This window comes from Hemicordylus capensis, chromosome 3, assembly GCF_027244095.1.
Source record: "Hemicordylus capensis ecotype Gifberg chromosome 3, rHemCap1.1.pri, whole genome shotgun sequence".
NCBI lineage: Eukaryota > Metazoa > Chordata > Lepidosauria > Squamata > Cordylidae > Hemicordylus > Hemicordylus capensis.
In genome coordinates this window covers 129,191,218-129,217,626 of record NC_069659.1, presented here as the reverse complement: position 1 = coordinate 129,217,626, position 26,409 = coordinate 129,191,218, and the positions used below count along the sequence as shown (strand labels likewise).

Sequence of the window (26,409 nt, the reverse complement as noted above, 5' to 3'; positions counted from 1 at the left end):
ACATCAGCAACAACCACTGGAGAGATACTTTACTCGGCAGAATAGAGGCAATTTATCTCTCCCTGCTAAATATAAAAGAGTCATCAATTTAGAAAGTGCTTTACCCACTTAGAAGGGGTACAAATGATAGCTTCTTTATCAAAGGAAATAGCAAGCACAAGGTACTGGATCAGGCAGGGCTGTCCTTAGGGCATGGCAAGCAGGGTGACCGCCCCGGGCCCTGCTCTTTGGAAGGGTGCCCCTCACTGGCTGATTTGCCATGGGCCCCACACCCTACCAGGGCTCTCTAAGGACAGCCCTGGGATCAGGGACATGGCAGGGAGTGCATTAAACCCTTCCCTGCATGGTTCTGGCCCAGTTCACATGCCCTCAATGGCGCTTTTCTTTTCTTACAGGAAAACTATAGCATCATCAGATGCATTCAGAGTAACATCTAGCTTGATTTTTAATTTCTAAATGAGCAGTATTGGGACTCAGCTTTGCCTGGAAATCATACTCATGCCTTCTCACAAACAAGCCTTGGGTGTATAGATAATAGTTTGTATTTCCCAGTGGAGGGTATCATGGCATTCTGCACATCTTGCCCTTTGATTGTGCTGTACAAGTCCGGGGGGGGGGGCGGTTGACAAGAAATTATATCCCCACCTCAAAAGATCACAAGCTACTATTGATTTCATCTATTATAAATAATCACAGTATTGATGGGAGTGGGGGGAATGGTGCAACGATAAATTATTGCACCACAGCAAAGAAAGCAACTTATACCCATCAGCTACTTTCTTGTTCAGAATAAATTCATTAATAAAATGGATTTCACTAGGGTAAATGATACCTATTGAAAGGTGAAGTTATTAATAACATTCCATGTACTGTATTTTACAGAAAGACTGAATATTCAGGTTTTATAATGAAAATAATTTTCTCTAAACTGAACCCCCAGCAACCTTTACTTACTTTACTCTGCTACCCCCAAATCCCCTGGATTACTAATATCTTGGTTAACCATATTACACCTGTGTTGAAGGAACTACACTGGCTGCCGATACACTTCAGGGCAAAATACAAGGTGATGGTTATTACCTATAAAGCCCTAAACAGCTTAGGCCCTGGGTATTTAAGAGAACGTCTTCTTCGCCCTGAGCCCCACCACCTGTTAAGATCATCTGGAGAGATTCATCTGTTGTTGCCGCCAACTTGTTTGGTGGCTACTCAGGAACAGGCCTTCTCTATTGGTGCCCCTGGACTTTGGAATATAGTCCTTATTGAAATAAGAGCCTCCCCATCTCTGGCAACTTTTAAAAAGGCACTGAAGACACATTGATTCACCCAGACTTTTAATTAGATTTATAGTTTTAATATTTTTAATATTGGGTTTAAAATGTTTTAAATGATTTTAATTGTTAATTGATTTGATGTTTTAAATTATTTTAATTGTAAACCACCCAGAGACGCTAATTTGGGGCAGTACAGAAATATTTTAAATAAATAAATCTAGGTAACATTCAAGCCAAATAAAATTTCAAAACAATGTCATATAAATAGTTAGGGGTGTACACAAGCCAAAAGTCATGGTTCAGCTTGAATTCGAATCTGCATGCTGCTGAACCAATTTGGTCAAACCGGCAAGCTGGCCAGTCCAGTCCATTTGACCGAACCAGTTCGGCAGTTCAGGTGGCTAATATTTGTAAAAGGGAATCCAGTGAGGATTCCCCTTTACAAGTACAGGGGTGAAGGTCCCTGGCAATGCTAAGGGGCAGCCAGGCAGGGGTGGTGAGAGAGGTAGTAAAATGCTTACCCAACTGGCACAGCTGCCAGAGTGGCCCCAAGTGTGCATGCTGCCTTGTTTAGGAAGCTGCCAGTGTGGTGGCAGAGTGGTTCCAGCCTCTGTGCATGTGCGGAGCCAGATCCACTTTGCCACTGAATGGGCAGCTTCCTAAACAAGGTAGTATGCACACTTGGGGCCGCACCAGGGAGGGTGAGTGGTAGCGAGCAGCGGCAGCAACTACGCCAGCTGGGTATGCATCTTACTGCCTCCTCGCTACCTCCGCCCAAGCATCCATTTCCTGCCGAACCAATTTGCCTGAACCAGGCCTGGTTCAAATAGATCATGGACCGAACCACCCATGATCAGTCCATGATCAAACCACAAAACTGGCCCGGTTCGATAACAGGTTTGGCAGCGAACCATACATTCACACCTTATAAAATGTAATTTTGCTGCAATTCGTATTGGGTTAGTTCAGACAATACTTTACACATGGATGGATGGATGGATGGATGGATGGATGGATGGATGGATGGATTTGTTTGTTTGTTTGTTTCTTTGAAACATATACCTACCAACAAAATCTTGTGTCTCTATTTTGCAATTCAAAATAAGTGCAGAAAAATTAAAATAAGCATAAAAATTAAAAGCAAAACAAATATTTTAAAATAATTAAAAAGCTACTTAACTAACCAAACAGCCACTCGACAAGTATTTATAGCATGCAGAGCAGCTATTCAGATGAACAACCTTACCTGCATGCAATAAAGGAACATGCCTGGAGGGTATTGGGATATCCATGAAAGAAGTCATGATAGGTGTACTCTCAGCACATCCCCCTTTTATGTATTTATTTATCATATTTTTATACCGTCTGATATGTACATCTTTAGGCAGTGTACAAAATTTAAAAGTCAAAACAGATTAAAATACATGACACAATAAAAACAGCATAAAACTGTTATTAAAACAAATTGTTAAAATTATTTTAAAAATTAATTTTAATTAAAAGCCTGCAAAAATGGGAGAGTTGAGAGTCTTGAGGGTCTTCGGGTGGGGGGTGGGAGAGAAGGAGATGCTCTTATTTCAGCAAGGAGCTTATTCCAAAGCTAGGGTAGCCACAGAGAAAGCCCAGTCCTGGGTTGCCACCAAACGATCTGGTGGCAGCCATAACTGGACCTCTCCAGAAGATCATAGCAGGCAGCAGGGCTTATGACAAAGGAAGCGCTCTTTCAAATAGCCTGGTCCCAAGCCGTTAAGGGCTTTATAGGTAATAGCCAGCACTTTGTATTTCAGCCAGAAACATATTGGCAGCCAGTGTAGTTCTTTTAGAACCGGTGTTATGTGGTCCCTTTGTGTTGTCCCAAAGACCAATCTGGCTGCCACATTCTGTACCAATTGTAGTTTCCAGACTACGTACAAAGGCAGCCCCATGTAGGGTTTTTTTAAATCACATGGACCAGTAACGTATCGTCTGAACCAGACCAATATTATTATGTTTATTGTGAGCCTCTTTGATTGACACTTGTCTAGGAGAGAAGCTAGTTAATATTTTTAATTAATAACTATTAAAAGTTAACAAATTCAAAAACCCATAATTAACCAAGTTCTCTACTTTAACTGCAAACTAGCGATTAGCCAGAAAAATGGGGAGAATCTGATTGATGGTACTAATTGCAAAATAGCCAGTTACATAGGATACTAATCCTTCTGTTTGAAAAACACAAGTTCTGCCACTCGAGACAGAAGAAAACAGATCTCAAATGTTATTAGTATGCACAAATCTGTACAATAATTTATAATCATTTCACTGTACAGCAAGGCTGATTAGAAGCCATAACTGCTGCACCAGCTGGCACAGCAAAGTATATGCAAATGTAATAAGATGCAGGATGACCAGATGAAAGTCAATCAAGGTTCAGTTAAAGTTCAGCTAGAGATGGGGGGGGTGCACATGCGCATGTACACACACACACAATCACACACACACACACACACACTGAGAGCCTTGTTTTTGTGAGTTTTTTCAGAGCATTATCAGGAAGGGAGTCCAATTCCATCGCCATTTCCAACAGGATAGGAAGAGCTGGATCAAATGCCTCATTTGACTTGTACAACAAGGAACTTAGATATGCAGCTCCAAGTTCTAGGTCAGAGAACAGAGGGAGGAGCCTGTCAAGCATATCAGCAATCCAGCTATAGCATATTCAACAAAACCCTATAACACAGGGTTTCTCAATGTGTGGGTCCCCAGATGTAATTGGACTTCAACTCCCATAATTCCCAACCCACGGCCACTGGGGCTGGGGATTATGGGAGTTGAAGTCCAACAACATCTGGGGACCCACACATTGAGAAACCCTGCTATAACAAGTATGTTCAGTTCTCTTGAATAAATCAAGCAACTATTAAATTAACATTGCTTTAAACTATGAAACCCACCACGACATAGGAAGAAAAAGCAATTCATAATATTTAGCACTTACTCCAGTAACATTTCATCCCAAAATTATAGAATAAAAAAACCTGAGAATAAATTAGTGAGATTGAGAGATGTATATACCATAAAGATACATTTAAGACACTCAATCAAATAAAATCACTTCTCATGGAACACAGTTGGTCGTGGTTTCAGCTGATACAACAGAAGTCATTTCTATCATCTCCCCAGAAGTTATCTATGGCCAGAAGAGACGACCAATTTTGAAAAGCTTGAAATAGAAAGTGGCTATGATGCAAAACGATTAATATCTAAGCTCTATTCAACTCTGTTAAAACATGAATTAAAATCATTGACCAGAATAAAACTTGTCTGGGAGACGGATTTGTCAAGAACTTTCCACGAAAGAGGATGGGGGAAAGTCTGGACTAGTAAATCTTTATAATCAGTCTCAGCTAAAATTAAGGGAAGTTATATGAAAATAGTCCATAGTTGGTATATGACTCAGGTGAGATTAGCGCATATTGCAAAGAACACGTCTGCTAAATGCTGGAACAATGATTGTAAGGAGAAGGGGACTTACTACCATCTATGGTGGACTTGTCCAACAGTTAGGAATTTCTGGAAATTGATTTTTATAGAGATGGTGAAAATCACTGGCCAGCAGATTCAGCCAGATCCCCTTTTCTCATTGTAAGGTATTTTTTCAGGGAATCAGAGACTAAAATCTAAAGATTTACTGTCCATTTTTAAAATTTAAAATTTATGGAAGGGAGGGGACAACCCAATTCTCTCAAGTTTGGAAAGATAGATTTCTTTAAGAATGACCTTGATGTTGTGGAGTATTATGTGTCTAATGTCCTGTAGTCTTAGGTTTGGGTTTCTTTTTCTTTTTAATGTGAGTTTTTATAAATGTATTGTAATGGTGTCTGGTAATTTTAAATAAAAATTAATTACAAATACATTATTATTATTGTTATCATCATCATCATCATCATCATCATCATCATCATCACAGTCAGACAGGTGTTATTGACTGGCTTGTTTTATCCAGACATCGAGTCCTTCCCAAGGACCTGGGATGGCTGAATTTTATAGTCAATGTTGTTGCTGCTGTTATAGATATCGTCGCAGAATATAGGCTGTTCTCAGTAAAGTTGCTTTTTGTAATTGGCTGATGGTGATTTCTGTGGCCCCTATGGTGTTGAGGTGCTCTTCAAGTTGTTTTGGAATTGCACCTAGGGCGCCAGTTACCACTGGGATTATTTTGGTCTTTCTGCTCGGTTCTTGACTTGTTCTTTTTTGTAGGCCTGCTTTGTTTCATTGGTGTTGAATAGTTTCGCATTATTGACCATTTGAAGTGCATCTTCTTCACTGTCCTTTATATATTCTTCAAGGCCTCTGTCTTTTCTCCTCCTCTACTGTTGGATGGACTTGCAGCATTCCTCTTCCACCTGAGCTGCAAGGGAGGTATAGCCTATCTACATCACTGCAGGGCAATTTGTGTTCTGTGTGCATGCATATCTGAATACTTAAACCAGTAATTCTTAATCAGACTAAGCTAGCCACTTCAAGGACTAACAGCTACTTTGGGGGCAATTTCCAGCATGCAAATCAGGAGGAAACTATTAACCCCCTTCACATTGTGCACCACAGTTTCAGACCAGATTGGCCCCTTGTGACAGGCTTATGTATTTATTTTAAAGGAACAACTTCTAATTCACTTCCTTCTTAAGCCGATCAAGCAGTGATGGGTTTAACACAACGTGCTGTTTGGCTGCATTGAAGAGATCAGTATTTCGATTATACCCCCAAGTACTGCATTTGATGCTGGTCTGGGGCCTTATGATTACCATTCAGGCAGAGTGCTTTAGCAGGAACTTTATCAGTTCCTAATAAGGGTGTGCACCAACCAGTTGGCGCAGTTTGGTCCCAATTCGAATCAAATTCAGACTGAACCACCAATATTCAAACTGGTTCGGTCGAACCAATAGGCTGGTCTGATCAATTAGATGAACCAGCTTGAACCGGTTCAAAGCAGTTTGCGATTGAACTGCTCGAACTGGTCTGGTTCGCAGTGGTCCCGTTCACTATCGAACCAGTTCTGGCATAATATCCACAGCACTGTTAAAAGTATTGAACAAAACCACAAAATATAGTTTAGGAAAGAAACTTGCAAAATGCAGTTCTGAAAGACCAAAATTAAAAAAACCCTGTAACAACTGAATAACAAATTCTCTGCTGACAATTTAATTAAGTAGAGCTGATGGAAGTTCATTCATTTCTGGGTAAGCATCATTTCAATTCAAAGCAAAATTCAGACAGAGGAAAGTTAATAAAACAATTTGCAGATTTTATAAACAGAATAAGGACCACAAATATTCATATACTATCCTCTTAATAGCCATCACATTATAGCTTTGTACTGAAAACTCCTTGATCACTAGGATGGAAACACATAAAACATTCATATTTATTTTTTTGAGATCTAAATTTTACTCCAGGCTAATGAGTTGGATTGAATATGGATTGGATTAAAATCATTGAGGTTTTTTAGATTCTTATGTACTATTTTGTTTGTATTATATATGCACTGCTTTTAGACTGTGATCATCCTTGAGCTCCCTGCCCAAATGGAAAAGCAGGATACAAATATGACAAAACAGATAAATAACTGGACAGAACATAAAACACTATATAATATAAACATGTACCTTATGGTTACTGGAGTAAAGAGCAGCATGGTAGTAACATTGTCCAAAAAGGCTGAAAGAATGGCAGCAATAAGACAAAGAATGATAATCATGGCCCACACTCGGCCTCGAGACAGTCTGTAAGCCTAATGAAAACAGACATACATAAAAGATAATGAAGATAATGATAATAATAGTGATAAATGATAATGATAAAGATAAAGATAATGAAGAGCCAGCATGGAGAGGTGATTAGAGTGGTGGACTTGGACCAGGAAGACCTGAGATCAAATCCTCATTCAGCCATGAAGCTCACTGGATGTCTCTCTGGGCCAGCCATGTATCTCTCAGCCTAACCTCTCTCACAAGGTTGTTGTAAGGCTAAACATAGCCATGTACATCGCTCTGGGCTCCTTGGAGGAAGAGTGGTATGTAAATGGTTAAAATTAATTAATTATGTGAAAGTAACAAAAACAACATTTGGCTCCTGGTGAACAACTTAAATTTGGGTCTTTTGTGGCACACTATCTTAAGTCGTTTTGGATATTCAATAAGACCCATTTATTAGGACTTATTAATTTTGTAATCAATTTGTCAATTTAAAGGAGAGAAACCCTTAAATTCTAAGAATGTGTGTTTCTGAAGACAAGAAAGCCAACTTTATCATAATATAGCCATTCCCCAGTGTGCTTAAGTGAGGTTAGCTTCTCTCCATGATAGAAACTTACTTACTTATCTATCTATCTATCTATCTATCCTATATACCGCCTAAACTTTCATCTCTAGGCAGTTAACAATGACATAAAAACAATTAAAACAAATATAAAAGGTTAAAACAGTTTAACAATTTACAAACAGTATAAAATTAAAACCTACACATTTAAAAAGCTGAAAAAGCTTGGGTGAAGAGATGGGTCTTCGAATGTTTTTTAAAAATAGTCAGAGATGGGGAGGATCGCATCTCAGCAGGGAGCATATTCCACAATCTCGGAGCAGCAATCGAGAAAGCCCGTCTCCGTGTGGCCACCAGACAAGCTGGCGGTAACTGGAGACAGAACTCCTCAAGTGACCTCAATGGGTGGTGGGGCACATAACGAAGAAGGCGTTCTCTTAAATACCCAGGGCCTAAGCCGTTTAGGGCTTTATAAGTTATAACTAGCACTTTGTATTCTGCCCAGAAACCAATTGGCAGCCAGTGTAGCTCCATCAGCAAGGGAGTAATGTGGTCTCTCCGAGATGACCCGGAGACCAATCTGGCTGCCTCATTCTGAACCAATTGAAGTTTCCGGACTACGTACAAAGGCAGCCCCACATAGAGCGCATTACAGAAGTCCAGTCTGGAGGTTACCAACAAATGTACCACTGTTTTGAGGTCATTGATCTCGAGAAACACGCACAGCTGGTGTATCAGCCGAAGCTGATAGAAAGCACCCCTGGCCACCGCCTCAACCTGAGAAACCAGGGAGACGTGTGGATCCAGAAGTACTCCCAGACTGCAAACCTTTTCCTTTTGGGGATGTGTGACCCATCTAGAACAGGTAGGTCAAAATAGTCTCTGGAGTTCTGACCCTGCACAATAAGTACCTCCGTCTTATCTGGATTCAGGCTTCTGGGGGGCTGAGGCCACTGGTAGGGGTGTGCACGGTCCGGTGCACCCCCCGGTCTGGCACGGGGGGGACTGTTGCTTTAAGTGTGGGGGTGGTAGTACTTACCCCCCCCCGCCGCTCTTCCCCCTCCAGCGCTGGTCAGTTGAAAAATCTTCTTGGGGCGGCAGAGGTCCTCTCTGCCGCCCCTGCCCCCGTTGTCGTTTGGAGAGCCTAGAACAGAGACGAGCGCTAGCGGCGCGCATGTGCCCTGCACGGCACGCGCGCTCATCTCTGACGCTGCCACGTGCACGCCGTGACGTATGCGGCGCGCGCGTCAGCGTCAGAGACGAGCGCGCGCCGCACAGGGCACATGCGCGCTGCTAGTGCTCATCTCTGTTCTAGGCTTTCCAAACGACGACGGGGGCAGGGGTGGCAGAGAGGACCTCTGCCGCCCCAAGAAGATTTTTCAACTGACCAGCGCCGGAGGGGGAAGAGCGGCGGGGGGGGGAAGTACTTCCACCACCCCCGCTTAAAGCAACAGTCCCCCGCCCAGCCGGTCCGGCGGTCTTTTGAATTGTGCCGGACCGAACCGTGCACACTCCTAGCCACTGGCAGTCTTCCTATACAGGCTGAGCAGCAAGCTTAGCAGGTGGGACCAGTTTATTCTCCCTCATCCAGCCCATTACTCCCTGCAGGCAGGCATTCAGGGAAGATATGCCATCTCCTGAAGAAGTTGACATGGAGAAATAGATCTGGGTGTCATCAGCATACTGATAACACCCTGCTCCAAACCCCCGATGATCTCTCCCAGCGGTTTCATGTAGATGTTGAAAAGCATTGGTGAGAGTACAGAGCCTTGAGGAACACCATACTTAAGCTCAGATTTTGAAGAGCAACAATCTCCAATTGACACCATCTGGAATCTGTCCAAGAGGTAGGAGTGAAACCAGGCTAGTATGTCTGTTCAGAAATTAATATGCTGAGGTATATTGCCATGTAGTTCAATTTTACTCAAGTGAAATTGAGTAATTCCCTAACATTACATTTTATGAATGGTGTAAAATGTTGCTGGTGTGTGTTGCACAGATGCATGCATCAAGAAAATGGAACTGAGTCCAGGGCAACATACACACAGAGGCACACATTCATTTGCCACCACTTAATTTGCACCGTGGCCCTTTAAGCCCTATTGATACTAAAGGCACGTAAGTACCATTAACTCTAACAGAGTTTAGCAGAGTCTAACCTGAAGAATGTGCCCAGGGTTTTTACCCATCACTTCAAAGATAATTTCTTTAAAAGCTTAATCAATCAGTTGAACCATTTACAAAATGACAGGATGAGCACTATCGTTTTTGCAAGGACACTAAGCAATGGTGAAAGCCCAAATAGGTTCTGAAGCAAGTAATTAGCCCATGAGATAAAACTAAATGGTGTTTTATTTATTCAGTATAATATAGATGTCAGAATATTCTAAACTCAGGTGTTAAATGGGGTATACTTGATTGCCATTAAAAAATATATATACCTACCTTTACTGCACAATAATCAAAAAATCCAGTTTCTGAGAAGATGGCAACTAAAAGCATCTACAGAAAAATAGATTTTAAAAAGAACTGTATTGCTCTGGTACATTTACTTTATGAAAATAAATAATGCTCTAAATTCCTCCCGCCCCCGCTTTGGAGAATACTTCCAGTCAAAATTCAAAACTGCATTTTTATTTCTAAACAATTGTCATCTGATACACTAATGGGAAAACTGTCATCAGATGTACTTCACTACAAACTGTGTTTTGCTTTTAAAAGAAATATTTGTGTTATGTGATTACCCATAAGGCAGCAGGGCACATCACAGTGGGCAACATCCAGACTAACATTGCCCTTTTGTTAGATGGTTATACACATGCAACCACTGCCCCCAATCCCCCCTTCCCTCTGCTACCCCCAAAGCTCCCTGAAAATATATCCCTGAGGGACAGACATCAGGGGCAGCAGAGGGAAGGAGGGAATAGAAAAGCATTGTTGCAGTGTTCTAACATAAGGGTAGCTAGGGATGTGGGAGCCAGCTTGCTTCGAGCCAGGCTCAACATTTAGCCAGTCTGGTTTGAGCTGTCAAAGTTCAAACTGTACTGGCCCCCCAAAGGAGGGTGCCAGTCTGAGTGTGAACCAGACCAACCCCCAGGTCAGTGAACCGGCTCGCAGGCTGGCTCAGGGTGTAGAATTGAACAAGTAAAGGGCATTCTCTAGAATAAATGCAGAGGGTGGGGAGAAATGAGGTAATGTTTACTATTCAGGCACCAGGAGCAGTGGAGGCTTCTCCAACCCCGCTGCCAGCCTCCCAAATGACAGCCCAGTTCCCTAGAGTAAGTGTGTGGTGGGGAGAGAAAAGGTAGTTCTTACCTTTAAAATTCAGGCACCAGGGCAGCGGGGACAGCGGAGGGGTTGGCAGAAACATTTGAGGTGTGTGTTTGGGGCTCCTCCAAACCCTGCCCCCAGCCTCCCAAATGATAGCCTGGTCGAACTGCAGCCCTTTTCAAATCTCTACAAACACACACACACACAGAGGCCATTTCCGTTACCTCTGTGCATACAAGAAGGTCACAAAATGGCCTTCATGTGTGTGCAGAGGCCCAGACCAGGCCGCAGCCAGAACAGGCTATCATCTAGGAGGCCGGTAGAGTGGGTAGAGGCTGCCCCAGCGCCTGAATTTTAAAGATAAAAACTACCTTTTCTCCTCCCCGCCCCCACACACTCATTCGACAGAATGCCCTTTACTAAGTATACCCCCTGAGCTAGCCTGTGATCTGACAGCCGGCTCTTACCAAGGGTAGCATTATTCTGGATATTGCCCAGTGACTTGATAGTTAAAGAGGTTGTTCTCATGTACATCCTAAACTAGGCTTGGGATGCCCAGCCTGGGTTAGGCTGCATGTGAGAACTGCCAGGATTGGGCCCAATCCTGGCGTGCCAGCACCACCTAGCCTGGCTTTGTAGCCCGTCCGCTAGCCAAGGTTAAGGGAGCAAGCGCTTCCTTAACCCAGGCTACTTGCTCGTGTGTGAGCCAGGCTGCTTCCAGCCCGGCCACACACAGAGATGGGCACCAAGAGTGCCCATCTTTGGGGGGAATCCCCCCATGCATTGTGTAGTGTTGCACGGTGCACTGTGAGATTTCCAGATCTCCATCTCTGTTTATCCGTGCTGTTTATCCCAGCAACGCTGGTCACGTGGGCGTGTGGCTTGGGCACATTCGGGGCTGTGAGTGGTCTTATGGGGGTATATAAGTTGAACCCTACCTACCCCCCCCCCCCCCCGCTGCCCGGCCATGCGTGTGCAAAACTTCAGCCCGCGCGCGCAGAAGGCTCCCTGCACTTCGCAGAAGGCAGGGAAGGGGGCGGGCGGACGGACAGACATCTCCCCGCCGCCCGCCCGAGCGCTTTGGCACTCGGTCCGGGCGAGATTTCAAGAGCTCAAATGGCTTGAGGGGGCTTCGGGGGCGGCAGGGAAGTATCCTGCCGCCCGATTTTGAAGTCAAGAAGGAGCGGCGAGCAACGAGAAATTCTGCGGCGCATTTTTAAAAATAATTATGGCACCAAACTTGCAAAGCGCGGGAGGGGTGAGTAAAGCCCCCCCCGCCCTTAATGGAACCCCCCACCCCAACCCTCCCGAACCAAAACCACCCCTTGTCCGGATCGGTTCGGAGGCCAGTGGAATGGCCTCCGAACCGATCCGTGCACACTACTATGTTGTACTACAACTGCCATCCCCCCGGAAATGTAGCCAGTAGTGAAGGATGATGGGAGTTGTAATCTCACAACAGCTGGAGGGCTGCAATTGTGTAGCTGTGCTCTAGAGTAAGTGATTATGCTAAAGCAGTAGCATAATGTGCAAGATGGCACCACCCTTAAAAAAAATGTCTCTAGGAAGTTTGTGTGCAGCATGCCTAACCATCTTGAAGGACTTTCTCTGACTCAAGAGCGAACTGATCCAGTGCCTACACATGGGGGGGGGAAAGTAATATAAAATTTGGCACCCCTAAATTTGCCTAGAGTCGGATGAGCGGCTGGATGATTTTGGAGTCTAAATGCCTGACTGAAACAGCTTATAACACTTAACATTTTTGTCACTCCTCAAAATAATAGTACATTATAACATTTCCTGAGCAACAATTATGCTTCATATTTTTTAAACTCAAAAACTTTTAGGGTACAAGGTGTATATGAAGGATTTTAATTACCATTCCAAACAATAGCGCCAGAGTTTCATAATCAATCCACTCCACTACTTTGACCAGGCTTGGCTTCTGCAATTAAAGAGTGCAATTATCATTTAATCCCATGGATCTTCTAACTAGTGATTAGCTTTGGAAATGCAAACTCCATTTTTAAACAAAACTATTAAAATACACTTTGAAGGAAATTAATTAGTCTTTTTGTAAGAAGCCCAAAGGAGGCACTTCTCTATTGGCTATGTAAAATGTTTACAACTCAAAGGTCTCATTTACAAAGGTCTCATTTACATTAAGCATTTTTATTTTCACCTTTAGAAAATAAATGAGAACTGGATTATTAGGTGCTCTGCTTTCCTTTCTGCTGACAAAATAATTCAACTTCTTCTGTGGAGAGTTTAGAAGGAAAGAAACAATCTAAAAGTTTAAAGGACTAGCAACAAAATGTTCAAAGCTTTTAACATTTTAGCAGAGATGTGTCTGATTTGTCAGGGAAAGTGCTTGGTTTAATTTCAATGAAGAGGAGGAGAAAATCCCAACAAAAATGGTATTGTATCCAGTGTCCAGTGATCAGGATGTTAACAGGTTCTGCCCAGCACACCTGTTTCTTTCCATGTCCCATCCTGATGCATATTTGATCATATAAAGTGTGTGACATTTTAACTGTGCCATCCATATGAAGTGTTCTAACAGAAACACTCCAGAAGGACATCCTAGGTGGCTGCATCACAACTGTGGAAATCTCTTTTCGTAGACTTTGTGCAGATAAAACATTCCCAGTCTCCTAGTCATGGTTATGAGATCAGGAAAGTACCATCAGCTCATGAGCTCTCTTCCCCTCCCTACATCTGCAACTATGTTAAACCCAGGCTAACACCAATTGGGATTACCCAGTTCGGATGATGCGGCAATCCTCAGTTAAATTCACCTGAGGTCGGCGTTCCTCATCATCCAAATGCAGGAAAATCCCGCAACCGCGGTTCCTTTGCCACCTTCAAATTGAGGACTGAACCCTCGGTTTGAAGTGTAGGGGTGAAATGGCAGTTCAGTCCCCAAATAGCAGAGCAAAAGCAGTTTGGCAAGAAAGCAGCAAAGCAAGAGGTCTTGAGACTTAGTATTGAAGAACTACAAGGATTTATTTAAAGAAAAGGTTACCAACAACTGAAAAAGTCTGCAGCTTATTTCAGCTGTAGCTCATGGCTGAAGAGAGAGAACAAAAATAAACAGCCATCTCTGGAGAGACAAAATGGAGACTAACACTGGAAGAACAAAGAGGGGAGGACTCCAGCACTTTTATCCATTACCCTAACCCCCCTAACTCCCCCAGTGGTCACTATGAGACATTGCAGCCGAGAGCTGATTCTGCCAGGCAGAGGCATTCTTACCCCCAGACTTTGGGGGCCCGGTCTGTTGCCTCCAAGGTCCGGGGAGGCTCCTGCACCATCCCACAGTCACTCTGCCACGAGGCCTTGCCACACCAAACCTCTGCTTTTCTGTGATTCTAGCCGCCGCCATGTGCATGGCCGGGGGGTGGGGTGAGCCGAGCTGAGCAGGCTTCCCCCCTCCTGTGATGGTGGGGGTGGGTGGAGCAGCCACTGGGCCTGTCCATCCAGCCCAGCAGCTCTTTTAAACTTTGAGGTGCTCCAGTGTGCCTGCTCAGTTGGAATAGATAGTTGTAATTCCGTGACCGTTTTCAACCCTAACTGTTTTCAAGAGTCACTGGGCCAGATGGACAGGCCCAGTGGCCACTCCACCTGCTGCCTCTGCCACGGGGGCAGGAGGCCTGCTCAGCAAACCCCCCACCCCCTGACTGTGCACATGGCAGCTAAAATTACAGAAAAGTGGTGCTTCAGTGCAGCGGGGCCTTGCGGCGGGGGCGGTCTAGGTGCCGGAATGTGCACCACTGTTGCCAGGCTCTTAGCTCCAACATGAAGTTAGGTAGAGTGCAGCAACCTGGGTTTTGTGGTCAAGCTCCTCCCACAAGCACATCCCCTCTCATATCAGGGCCAATGGTTGCCAGGCAAGTGATACACTTGGCGGAAAAGGAAGAGGGAAGGGGATTGCAGGTGGAGGCAATAGAACCACAGCTGCCAGATCATCTGCTGTATGATTCTTGGCTTCCAAGGTTAAATTCAGGTAAGCCTACCCTCCATTTCACTTGTCATTCAAATGGGCCCAGAGTTTGAAACCAGGAACTGAAAACTGTGGTTACAGGGAATCTGGTTTATTTAATGGACATTAACCATTGTCTGTACCAATGCAGATGTAATGCCACACCATAAAGTTAAACCATGGACTGAAAGGATCTCATGTGAGTGCAAACTTTTTTTTTACATTGCTAAGTCTTTGCATACACAGGAGATAAGGAATGTTATGTCTTTTTACATCGAGATTAGAGACTAATCTTAGACACCAACTAAAGTCCAACTAGAAGCCTCTTTCAAAGGGTAAGTTTTTCTTGTACTCTTCAAAGTAAAAGCAGACTTTTCTTATACTCCATAGCTTTGCTTTTTTGGAGACAGAGTTTTTAGCCTCTGCCATACCTTTATATCCCTGTATCTATCCTATTGCAGAGTAAAGAGGGCAAGTACCAACAGCTACACCAGTGGAACATACAAAATAGAACATTACTTTTGCATGTTCGCAGTACATTCAGTTGTACCACATAAATGTTTACAATCCTAGTGTAAGGTGACAAAGTTCAGATGCCCCATTATAGATGAAAATGACAACCGTCAAGTGAAACTCATTTCAAATTGTTCATGCTTGAATTACAGCTTCAGCAAAAAATGGAGCATAATGGCATGCTTGTCTTCTTTTCAGCTTCAGATACAATCAAAGCTAGCTCCAGACTAACCCATCACAGGCACACTGGGCTAATTCTACAGCATATATATTCAGAAACCATAAGCAAAATTGTGTTCCTCTTCGTTAATTGCTATGCAAAAATCCAGGTGGCTTGATCATAACCACCACTACCTTGCTTATGTACCAGGAGGTAACTATCTCTTGAGTCAATTTCAGTTGTACAAACACACCTGTAGCCCCTTAGGACAGTGGAGCTGGTTCTGTGGTAGCAAGCATGACTTGTCCCCCTAGCTAAGCAGGGTCTGCCCTGGTCACATATGAATGGGAGATTTGATCTGTGAGCATTGTAAGATATTCCCCTCAGGGGATGCTCTGGGAAAAGCATCTAGGTTCCAAGTTCCCTCCTTGGCATCTCCAAGATAGGGCTGAGAAAGATTCCTGCCTGCAACCTTGGAGAAGCCGCTGCCTGTCTGTGTAGACAATAGTACTGAACCAGATGGACCTATGGTCTGACTCAGTATATGGCAGTTTCCTGTGATCATATGTTCCCCTGCAGCCATGACTACTGTTTTGTTCACGACTCAAAGAGGAGGAGAGAAGACATTGGTCATATTTCCCAAGAATGCATTTGCAAGAATTGCATATCCATCAGTGGCTTGCCAAATATTGCAACATATTTTGCCAAATATTGCAACATTTTTGTCCTCCCCAGAATCACCATTTAAAGAAAGCTAAGTTTAAAAATCATTTTGGCAATTTGTCTGTAACAGACAACTAATGAAACTACAGCTCCCAAGATTCCTGGTTTACACACAGAGAAACCCTTCTGCACAGATGCCTCTGCTAAATTCTGAAACCCCTGACAGATTCTAGGGCCATTCATACATTCAGCAGAAGCCTCCTACCTTAATTTGGGAGCTCTCAATTTTCAGTCATATGTTAGACTGACCATCAGTCAAGCACCAGCTGGGTAAGACAATTTTCCTGCCTACGTTGTTATGAAGCTGGGGATGGAATCTGGGTAGGTCCTACCCACCGAGGGCTTGACTGACAATTGAGCTCCTCACCTCTAATCTTGTATTTATCTAAGACATGATTGAAAATACGGAGTGCATCCAACTCCCAAATTAGGGTAGGGGGCTTCTTCTATCCTAATGCCAATCGTGCAAACTGCCCAAATGCTATCCAAATGTTTTCTGCCTCCCAAAAACTGCTGGTCTTGGCAGCAGTTTTTATGCAAAATATTTTGAGTTTAAGAATCAGCACCCTGGAGGTGTCTACAATTAATATATGAGATTTTTCTACTTACATCACCGATCACAGCTAAGGCAGCTAAGGCAGCCAAGGAACCCAGCATCGCTGCTAAAGTTCTGTGAACAATCTGTAACAAAAAGGCATGGCGTTACTACGTCTGTTCCTAAGGCCACAATCCTATACACACTTATGTAGCAGTAAACCCCTTAAAATCATTTTGAGTAGGACTTATCCCCTTTGACAAGCAGGGCCCACCCTGGTAGCATATGCATGGGAGACTACATGTGTGAGCACTGTAAGATATTCCCCTTAGGGGATGGAGTCACTCTGGGAAGAGCATCTGCATGCTTGCATGCAGAAGGTTCCAAATCCCCTCCCTGGCATCTCCAAGATAGGGCTGAGACAGAGATTCCTGCCTGCAACCTTGGAGAAGCCACTTCCAGTCTCGGTAGACAATACTGAGCTAGGTGGACCCATGGTCTGACCCAGTAAATGGCAGCTTCCTTTGTTCCTGTACAAGGGATTGTGCTGCATGTTACAAAAGGCATGAGCCAACATCCTGTGCAATCCAGCACCGGCATTTCTGACCTGCCGGACAGCTGCACACACGAATGGCAGCCCCAGCAGCATTGCAGAGATGGACAGTTGCTTGATGACCTAAAACAGGGCACAGCAGCCCTGGTGAATTGGAAACGCCACTGTTGGATTGTGCAGCATGTTATGGAGTATTTAAGCCTGCTTGAGAGAGGGCTAAGAACCAATAGAAAAAACACGTTAGAACGTTTTAACAGCATACTCAAGCAGAGTTGGAAGGAAATGATGGGCGGGGAGCAAGGGTGGCCCTAGAGGGGGGCAAGTAGCCCCTCAGACAAGCATGTGCCCTCGCCACCCACCTCCCATTTCTGTTTGAGAAATCTAACACATGGACCCAGCATGCAAACCCAGAGATGCACTTTGCCCTTCTGTGACCTTCCCCTCAATATTTTTTTAATAGCATATCAGCATTTTTATAGTATTTTTTATAAGATGGAAAGCAAGGGGGATTCATAATTGATCTTTAGGGAGGGAAAGATCAGCTTTTGAATCCTACCTTGCTCTTTCTCCTCTCTGCATCTCCCTCCAACAATTCTTCAGGACACTGTAAAGAGCTGCTCACTTGACTTCTCTACGTGGATCTTGGCCCTATCTCAGATCAGTATAGCAACAGAAAAGGCTTCTTTGGGAGATTGGAGGTCTTCAAGGGACAGACAAATGTGTGTCCGGGGTGTTATTCTATAAACTAGTGTTATGTACTCTGCCAACTAATGCTATCCTGTTATCCTGTACACTAGTGTTTGTTTTTTTTACATTAAGACATATTCAGGTCTTCTGCTGGCCCCACAAGAGCCTTGAAAATAGTCATCCAGCTACTGGGGAAATGGTAGCAGCAGCAGCAAATAGCACCAGGCAAATTCTGTATTCCTTTTAAACCCATTTAGAACCTGTAGAAATGTGATGGTTGGCTTCACAAGACTTCCTTAGACTGGTTAATATGAATATTAATTTGAAATTTATATTATTTATAACAAATTGTTTGAAGTATATGCTACCCTTACCTTTCTAAAAGTAGATAAGAAAGAGATGTAGAAAAGTTGTCACTCTACATGGAGATGAAGGCTTGGAAAAGCAAAAATTCTAATTAGGAGAAAGACTATGAACTGGGTTTAGAAGGATAATCTAAGGCCATTTTCTATAAAGGACAATTATAAAGGCAACAAGAAGAGAAAACTGAATCGGGGCGTAACTACAATAGGGCAAGGGGAGACAGTTGTCTGGGGGCCCGCTGCCTTGGGGGGGCCCCAGAGGCAAGTCACATGACTGACTCCCCCAGCTGCACACCCACCCAGACTTCCTTCAGTTGTATTCATCCTCCGAAATTGATGTGAGTGTTAAGACCTAGAGCTACCAGAACAGCGTGTCTTTCTCTAGTACCATTAAATGACTTGCTTCGTCCACAATTTACAAAGCCTTTCTAAAAATAATTTAGGATGATGTTCTGTTGTGGCACATAGGTATGTATGTATATGTGTATATATATATATATATATATATATATATATATATATATATATGCTTTTTGTTACCACTATTCAGCCTCATTTAAGATTTCTTTAGTTCATGAGCTGAGGTTCAGTGAGGGGGGCGGCATTTTAAAATCTTGTCTCTGGGCCCACTCCAACCTTGCTACACCCCTGAACTGAATGGCATCATGACAATGACGCAGTGAATAAACGCAGTGTTTACCATTGAATGTTAACAATGAGCTGCTTCAAATGTCCAAAGGAAACCATGAGCAAGGAAACATGGGTGACTTGCACTTCCTCACTGCATGCCTCATTCGAAAATCTGCTTGTTCTGCCTCACCTCCCACCCCTGTGTTGAAAGACTATGCATCATCCCAGAGAGGATATGTATCCCCTTTGTACAAAACCTGGAATCATAGGTAGAGGATACACAAACCATTTTTCCTCTCTCACAGTGAGACGGGTCTCACTATCACTGAGACCCAGTTATGGAGAGTGAGTGTCCCTGCACATGAGCAGGGCAGGAGCCCTGGACGGCCGGATCGACCGCCCACACAATTGCTGGCTCCATGATGGAGCCAGCGGGGACTGGGGGGAGCAGGGGCCGATCAGCCCACGGAAGCTCCAGCATGCCCTGCGCGAGTGCGCAGGGCATGCCGCTGAGACCCCTGGAGCCGGGAGGCAGCTTTTCCCCTCCCCTCTGTGGGTCTCCTCATGAGTAGCTGTGGCGCGGAGCTGTGCCCTGGCTACTCACGATAAAAAAAACCTGGGTTTAGAGGAGGGGTACTTAGGTGGGTTAACCACCTGGGAGCCACCGGGCTCGCCTGCGAGCCTGGTGGCTCCCACAATCAGGCAAAATCAGGCTAGGCTCCCCTAGCCCGATTTTGCCTGATCATGGGAATAGCCCAGCTTCTTTCAAATTGAAGCTGCTCAGCATTTTATTCATTCATCCAAACATCTCAAGCACATTTAACAAGTTAAAGAAGCTGATTAGCTCTTGGGGAGACATTAAGCTGTCAGTTATGGCGCATAACTTGCACCATAAGGGGAAGTAACTTGCCTAGGGAGCAAGAGGTTGCTGGTTCGAATCTCCGCTAGTATGTTTCCCAGACTATGGGAAACACCAATATAGAGCAGCAGTGATAGGAAGATGCTGAAAGGCATCAGCATATACTGCGCGGGTGGAGGCAATGGTAAACCCCTCCAGTATACTACCATAAGAAAACCACATGGCTCTGTGGTCACCAAGAGTTGACACCGACTTGACAGCACAACTTTGCTTTTCCTTTATAATGTGTGGTTTTGTTTCTCATGATAGCAATTTGTGAGTTTTGTTGCAACTAGATAACTCTGCCATAGATGTTCCTATCACAAAAAGAAAACTAAAGCATTTAATTGAGTTTATGTTACTTTGCCAACCTTTGTAAATATTTAAAAGGAATTTAACAAGTAACAATAAATGGTATGTTTTTAAAGACATCGTTGCTGACTTGATTCAGTGTGTCCAGAAGATCTGTTTGACAAATTGAATCATCTTTTACCATTAAATGGGTAATTTCATTGAATGAAATGCAATTGTAAAAGGTTTAATATAATTAAAAGAATTTACTGTTATTCACTGTATCACTCTCAAATGAGTTAGCAATGCTTAATATATTACCCAGAGGAAAGTCAGATTTATTCCTGATGAAAGGATCATTTCACTAAACCCCATTCACTGCTAATTTTATTAGAAAAACTCCAGTTGAACCAAAACTAATATAGCAACCTCTGAGGTTCCCTCTGTTTATTTCTTTCACAATAGAAAGAAGTCTGAGAAAAGGTTTAGGCTGCAGCTTTTTGTTTGGATTGGCATTTCAAAATTACATTTTAACCTTATACAGTATCCCAGAAATGGAGAGAATCTATCTATGTGGTCGCTAAAAGTCGACACCAACTTGACGGCACAATATCATCAGCCCAGAAAGCATAGCAACTAAATTATTTATTTATTTATTATTTATTATTATTATTATTATTATTATTATTACATTTATATCCCGCTCTTCCTCCAAGGAGCCCAGAGCGGTGTACTACATACTTGAGTTTCTCTTTCACAACAACCCTGTAAAGTAGGTTAGGCTGAGAGAGAAGTGACTGGCCCAGAGTCACCCAGCTAGTATCATGGCTGAATGGGGATTTGAACTCAGGTCTCCCTGGTCCTAGTCCAGCACTCTAACCACTGCACCACGCTGGCTCAAATAAATTAAATGGCCCAATACTGTGTGCAGAAATTTGCAAAACCACACTGCATGATTCCTAGTGGCGTCTGGTTCAATGGAGACTTCCTCCCTCTCTTCTGTCTCTGGTATGTATGCCAGGAGTGTAGATATAGTTGAGTAGATGAGTTCAAATAACCCGGGACCCCCAACTCCTAAGCGCCCCCCCCCCAGTTCCACCCCACATTGTCTTCATTATCTCCCTCACTCCAATGGGGCCGCCAGATAGAGGGGCAAACATGGACCCCCTCTCCCCTCGCTATGCCTCTGGTGTGCACAGTGCAGCATACAAGCCATTGCACAGACTGAGAGGCCCAAGCACACTGCCATACACTGAAGGTCTGGTTAGGTGACAGAATACGGGTTGTGCCACACAGTTATAAGGCAGAGAGGGATTGATTTCATGAGCGAGGGAGGGAGAGGGAGGGCTGAACTCCATTCCCCCCCCCACTAAAATTACTTCCCTCCAGCTGTGACCTCCAGTTAAATGATTCGCAGGACTAAGAAAGACCTTCCTTTGCCTGAGACTCTAGCCCTGTTCAGTCATTCTACAAAAAGAAGCCCACTGTATATGCTTACAGTGGGCCTAGTGAATTAGAATCCAATCCCTGTCACATCAGTCACCCTCCCACCTGGGCTCTTCATGCTTAAGGAGTTGGTCCAAAGAGGCAAATTCTCTAAACATGATAGCCGGCAATTCCACGATCAGCAGGCTGGGGTGCCCCAGCCCGCTGATAATGGAAACACCAGCAATCATACTCTGGGTGTTTGCTTCTTCAGACCAAGGCCTTAAATATGAAGAGCCCATTTGTAGAATGATGGGACAGAGCTACTGTCAGTCAGAATAGACAATCCTAGGGCAGATGGATAAATGCCTGATTCAGTATATGGTGGCAGTCATGTCAAAATGACTCCCTCCCTAGTTAACTGGAGTCTACTGTGCGGCTCCTTTTCCACATTTGGAAAGGCCCAGAAACAGCAGCGGGTCGGGCAGGAGAGGCACCACCCTACCTGTCTACACAACCACTCCTCTGCACCATCACTGCTGCAAGGAGGCCAATAGTGGCTCGATTGTCTCTGTGAAGACCATCTTGTCTGTCTGTTTGTTTGTTTTTCAAATTGAATTTTTATTGATTTTAACAGTAATAATATTCATTCATAACAAACATTATAAACAGAAGTGGACTTCCCGCGCATCTCTCTTCGTGAAACATCAGCTATAAAATTTACCCTTGCTATAATAATAATTCAAAACATAAATCTAAACCCTTACAAACACAATTAGTCTACCCAATCTGCATTTTCTCCCTCTCTCTCAATTTCAAATCCAGCTGTAAGGTCCATAGTAGAAAAATAGTTTTTTAGATACACCAAAAATGGTTTCTAATCTTCTTTGAAACATTCTAAGTTTTGGTTTCTTATCAGTGTTGTAAGTTTTGCCATCTCCGCATATTCCAAAATTTTTATCAGCCAATCTTCTTTTGAAGGCAGTTCATTACTCTTCCATTTTTGTGCGTATATTATTCTGGCTGCCATAGAAGCATACATGAAGAATGTTAAATTATTTGTAGAAATTAAACCTTATGTTATTCCCAGTAGGAAGGATTCTGGCTTCTTAGGAAATGTCATTTTAAATATTTTCTTTAACTCATTATATATCCTATCCCAATAGGCCTTAGCCTTCCCACAGGTCTACCACATATGAAAAAAAGTACCTTCAGAATGTCCACACTTCCAACATTTGTTTGAAACATTTTTATACTTTAATGCCAATTTTTTTGGTGTCAAGTACCATCTATACATCATTTTATAATAATTTTCTTTTAAAGCATAACCATCTTGTCTGTTTGGATAAGAACATAAGAACAGCCCTGCTAGGCCCAAGGCACTTCCAGTCCAGCATCCTGTTTCACACATTGGTGCTTTCCAGATTAGCTGCTCAACAGTGGCAAAATGCTTCAGTTTAGGCAAATCGCATTCAAAATGTAAATAGCAAAGCACCCAGCAGGGGGAGCAGTCTCACGAAAACTAACAACCCGAAAAAACAGCAACCTTTTTACACCGGACATACAATATTTTATCAATAAATTGCAACAATTAATTCTGAAACAAGGCATCTGAAATGTGAACGGCACCCTGCTGTCAGCCTAGGGACTGCAGTGTCACAGCTCAGGAAGTGTGGAAGCACACTTCAGAGATACACCATTACCCCGTTGCAGGGTCTAATCTGGAAAGCACCCAGAAGCCTTTGGGAAGCCCACAGGCAAGAGCTGAGGGTATGCCCTCTCTCCTACTGTTCCTCCTCTGCAACTGGTATTTAGAGGCATCTTGCCTCTGAGGCTGGAAGTGGCCTATAACACTCAGACTAGTAGCCACTGATAAATCTGCCCTCCATGAATTTATCTAAACCCTTCATAAAACCATCCAGGCTGCTGGCTGTCACCACATCTTGTGGCAGAGAATTCCACAAGTTGAGTATGCATTGTGTGAAAAAGTACTTCCTTTTGTCAGTCCTAAATTTCTTAGCAATCATTTTCATGGGATAACCCTTAGTTCTAGTGTTATGAGAGAGGGTGAAATTTTTCTATCAACATTCCCCACACCATTCATGAGTTTATAGACCTCTAAAATGTCTAACCTCAGTTGTTCTTTTCTAAACTAAAAAGCCCCAGGTGTTGTAGCCTTGCCTTGTAAGGAAGGTGCTCTAGGTTGCCCTCTTTTTAGTTGCCCTCTTCAGCACCTTCTCCAGTTCTATAATGTCCTTTCTAAGGTGACCAGAACTGTACACAGTACTCCAAATGTGGCCACAGCATAGATTTGTGTAAGGGCATTATAATATTAGCTGTTATCCCTTTCCTAATGATGGCAAGCATGGAGTTTGCCTTTTCCACAACTGCTGCACATTTAATTGACACTTTCAACGAGCTGTCCACAACGACCCAAAGATCCCGCTCCTCGTCAGACACCGGCAGCTCAGACCCCATCAGTGTATATGTGAAGTTGCGGGTTTTAGCCCCAGTATGCATCACTTTGCACTTGCTTACACTGAAACACATTTGCCATTTTCTTGCCCAGTTTGGAAAAATCCTTTTCGAGCTTTTCATAATCTCTTTTGGATTTCACTACCCTAAATAGTTTGGTGTGATCGGAAAATTAGGCCACCTCGCTGCTTACCCCAACTTCTAGATCATTTATGAATAAATGTAAAAGCACTAGTCCCAGTAAAGAACCCTGTGGGACCCCACTTCTTACTTCCCCCATTTAGTGAACTGCATTTATGCCTACCTTCTGTTTCCTGCCCTTCAACCAGTTACCAATCCATACATGAACCTGTCCCCTTATCCCATGAATGCTACATTTTCTCCAGTCTTTGATGAGGAGTTTTGTAAAAAGCTTTTTGAAAGTCCAAGTATACTATGTCAATCAGATCACCTTTATCCACATGCCTGTTGACTCAAAGAACTCCAAAAGGCAAGGTGAGATTTACTCCAAAAGGTGAGGCAAGATTTACCTTTGAGGAAACCATGCTGGTTCTCCTTCAGCAGGGTCTGTTCTGCTGTATGCTTAACAATTTTATCCTTGAGAATCCTTTTCATCAATTTGCCTGCAACAGACATTAAGCTGAACGGTTTGTAATTTCCCAGATCCCCCTGGATCCCTTTTTGAAAATCAGTGTTACATTGGCTACTTTCCAGTCTTCTGGTACAGGAGCTGATTGTAGGAATAGTTTATATGTTTTTGCAAAAAAGTTGGCAATTTCACATTTCAGTTCTTTAAGGACTCTTGGATGGATGTCATCTGGCCCTGGCAATTTGTTAATTTTTTCAAACAGTTTAGAATGTCATCTCTCGTCACTTCTATCTAACTCAGTTCTTTAACCTCTGTCCCCAAGAAGCTCGGTTCAGGCACAGTCATACACTCAGTATCCTCTGCTATGAAGATAGATGCAAAGATCTCATTTGGCTTCTTCACAATCTATATATCCTTCTTAATAATACCTTTCATTCCCTCATCATCTAACCATCTAAACCTCCCCAGCAGGTTTCCTGCTTCTTAAGTATTTAAATGTGTTTTTGTTATTCCCCTTGATGCTTTTAGCTAAATGTTCCTAAAACTCTCTTTTTGCATCCCTTATTGTCTCCTTGCATTACTTGTGCCAGATTTTGTGTTCCTTTCTGTTCTCTGCATTTGGGCAGGACTTCTAATTTCTGAAGGAAGTCTTTTTCCCTTTTATAGATTCCTTGACTTTATTTGTTAGCCATGCTGGCATCCTCCTGGACTTGGTAGTTAGGGATGTGCATCAACAGCAGTTCAAACACATTTTGGGAAGTTTAAAAGAGAATATTAAGAAAAAGGAGAGCAGGACTTACCTGCTCTCTGCTGCCTCATTCAACTTCCTACTGGGGCAGCACGCATCCCAATAACTTTTGTGTGGTATTGCTGACCACACAAATGGTTGCCCTGCCATGTGTATGCTGATGCTGCATGGGTGGTTATTGGGATGCATGCCACCCCAGCAAAAACCTCAATGGGGCGGCAGAGATCAGGTAAGGACCTGCTCTCCTTTTCCTTAAAGTTCCCTTTTGAATTTCCCAAAATGTGCTCAAACCATGGTTTGGAAACATCCCTGTTGGTGGTACCTTTTCTCCTTTTTGGTATACATTCTAACTGGGCTTCTGTTATTGTGGTTTTAAATAAACTCCATGCATTGTGGAGCGAAGTGACTCTCCTGATTTTCCCTTTCAGTTTTCCTTTCACCAAACTCCTCATTTTAGATAAGTTTCTTCTTCCGAAGTTCTAAGTGTCAGTGTTAGACTTTCTTAGCAATTCTCTCCTTGCATGCATTGTGCCCAGAATGGAGCCTGTGCCAGCGTGGGGCAGGGGATGATCACCCTGGTTGCCTCACCCTAAAGACAGGCCTGGGTCCATGACACTGACACCGAACACCAGGTCCTGGGCATTAAATCATCAAGATTAATTCCAAGGTCACCTTATCTCTGATTGGTTCCACGTCCATCTGTTCTAGGGCACAGTCATTCAGCATATCTAGAAATTTGGCCTCTTTGTCATTACTTCAATGTGAAATTACCCAGTCTATGTGTGGGTAATTGATTTCACCCATTATCACAGCACTGTTTCTCCTTGGCGCCTCCCTGATTTCCTTCGGCAACTCCCAGTCACTGTCAGCGATTTGGTCAGGAGAGCGATAGCACATCCCTAGTAACACATTTCCTTTCAGGCCCGGTTTTGCCATGCAAAGAGTTTCTGTAGAGAACTCCAGTCTTCCTAGGTTTTCTAGCTTGTTAGACTCTATC

The 26,409-nt window shown here is 43.4% G+C and overlaps 1 protein-coding gene across 1 annotated transcript in view; it reads right to left on the bottom strand.

Annotated features, from left to right (window-relative positions):
• Positions 1-26,409, bottom strand: part of OCA2 (OCA2 melanosomal transmembrane protein) — a 288,607-nt gene that overhangs the window by 142,369 nt on the left and 119,829 nt on the right. Inside the window, exons 10-13 of the mRNA XM_053312437.1 lie at positions 16,829-16,900; positions 12,721-12,786; positions 10,017-10,073; positions 6,920-7,044 (exon numbers count right to left, since the gene is read on the bottom strand). Of these exons, the coding sequence (XP_053168412.1) occupies positions 6,920-7,044; positions 10,017-10,073; positions 12,721-12,786; positions 16,829-16,900 (320 nt within the window). The remainder of the gene's footprint in view (positions 1-6,919; positions 7,045-10,016; positions 10,074-12,720; positions 12,787-16,828; positions 16,901-26,409) is intronic.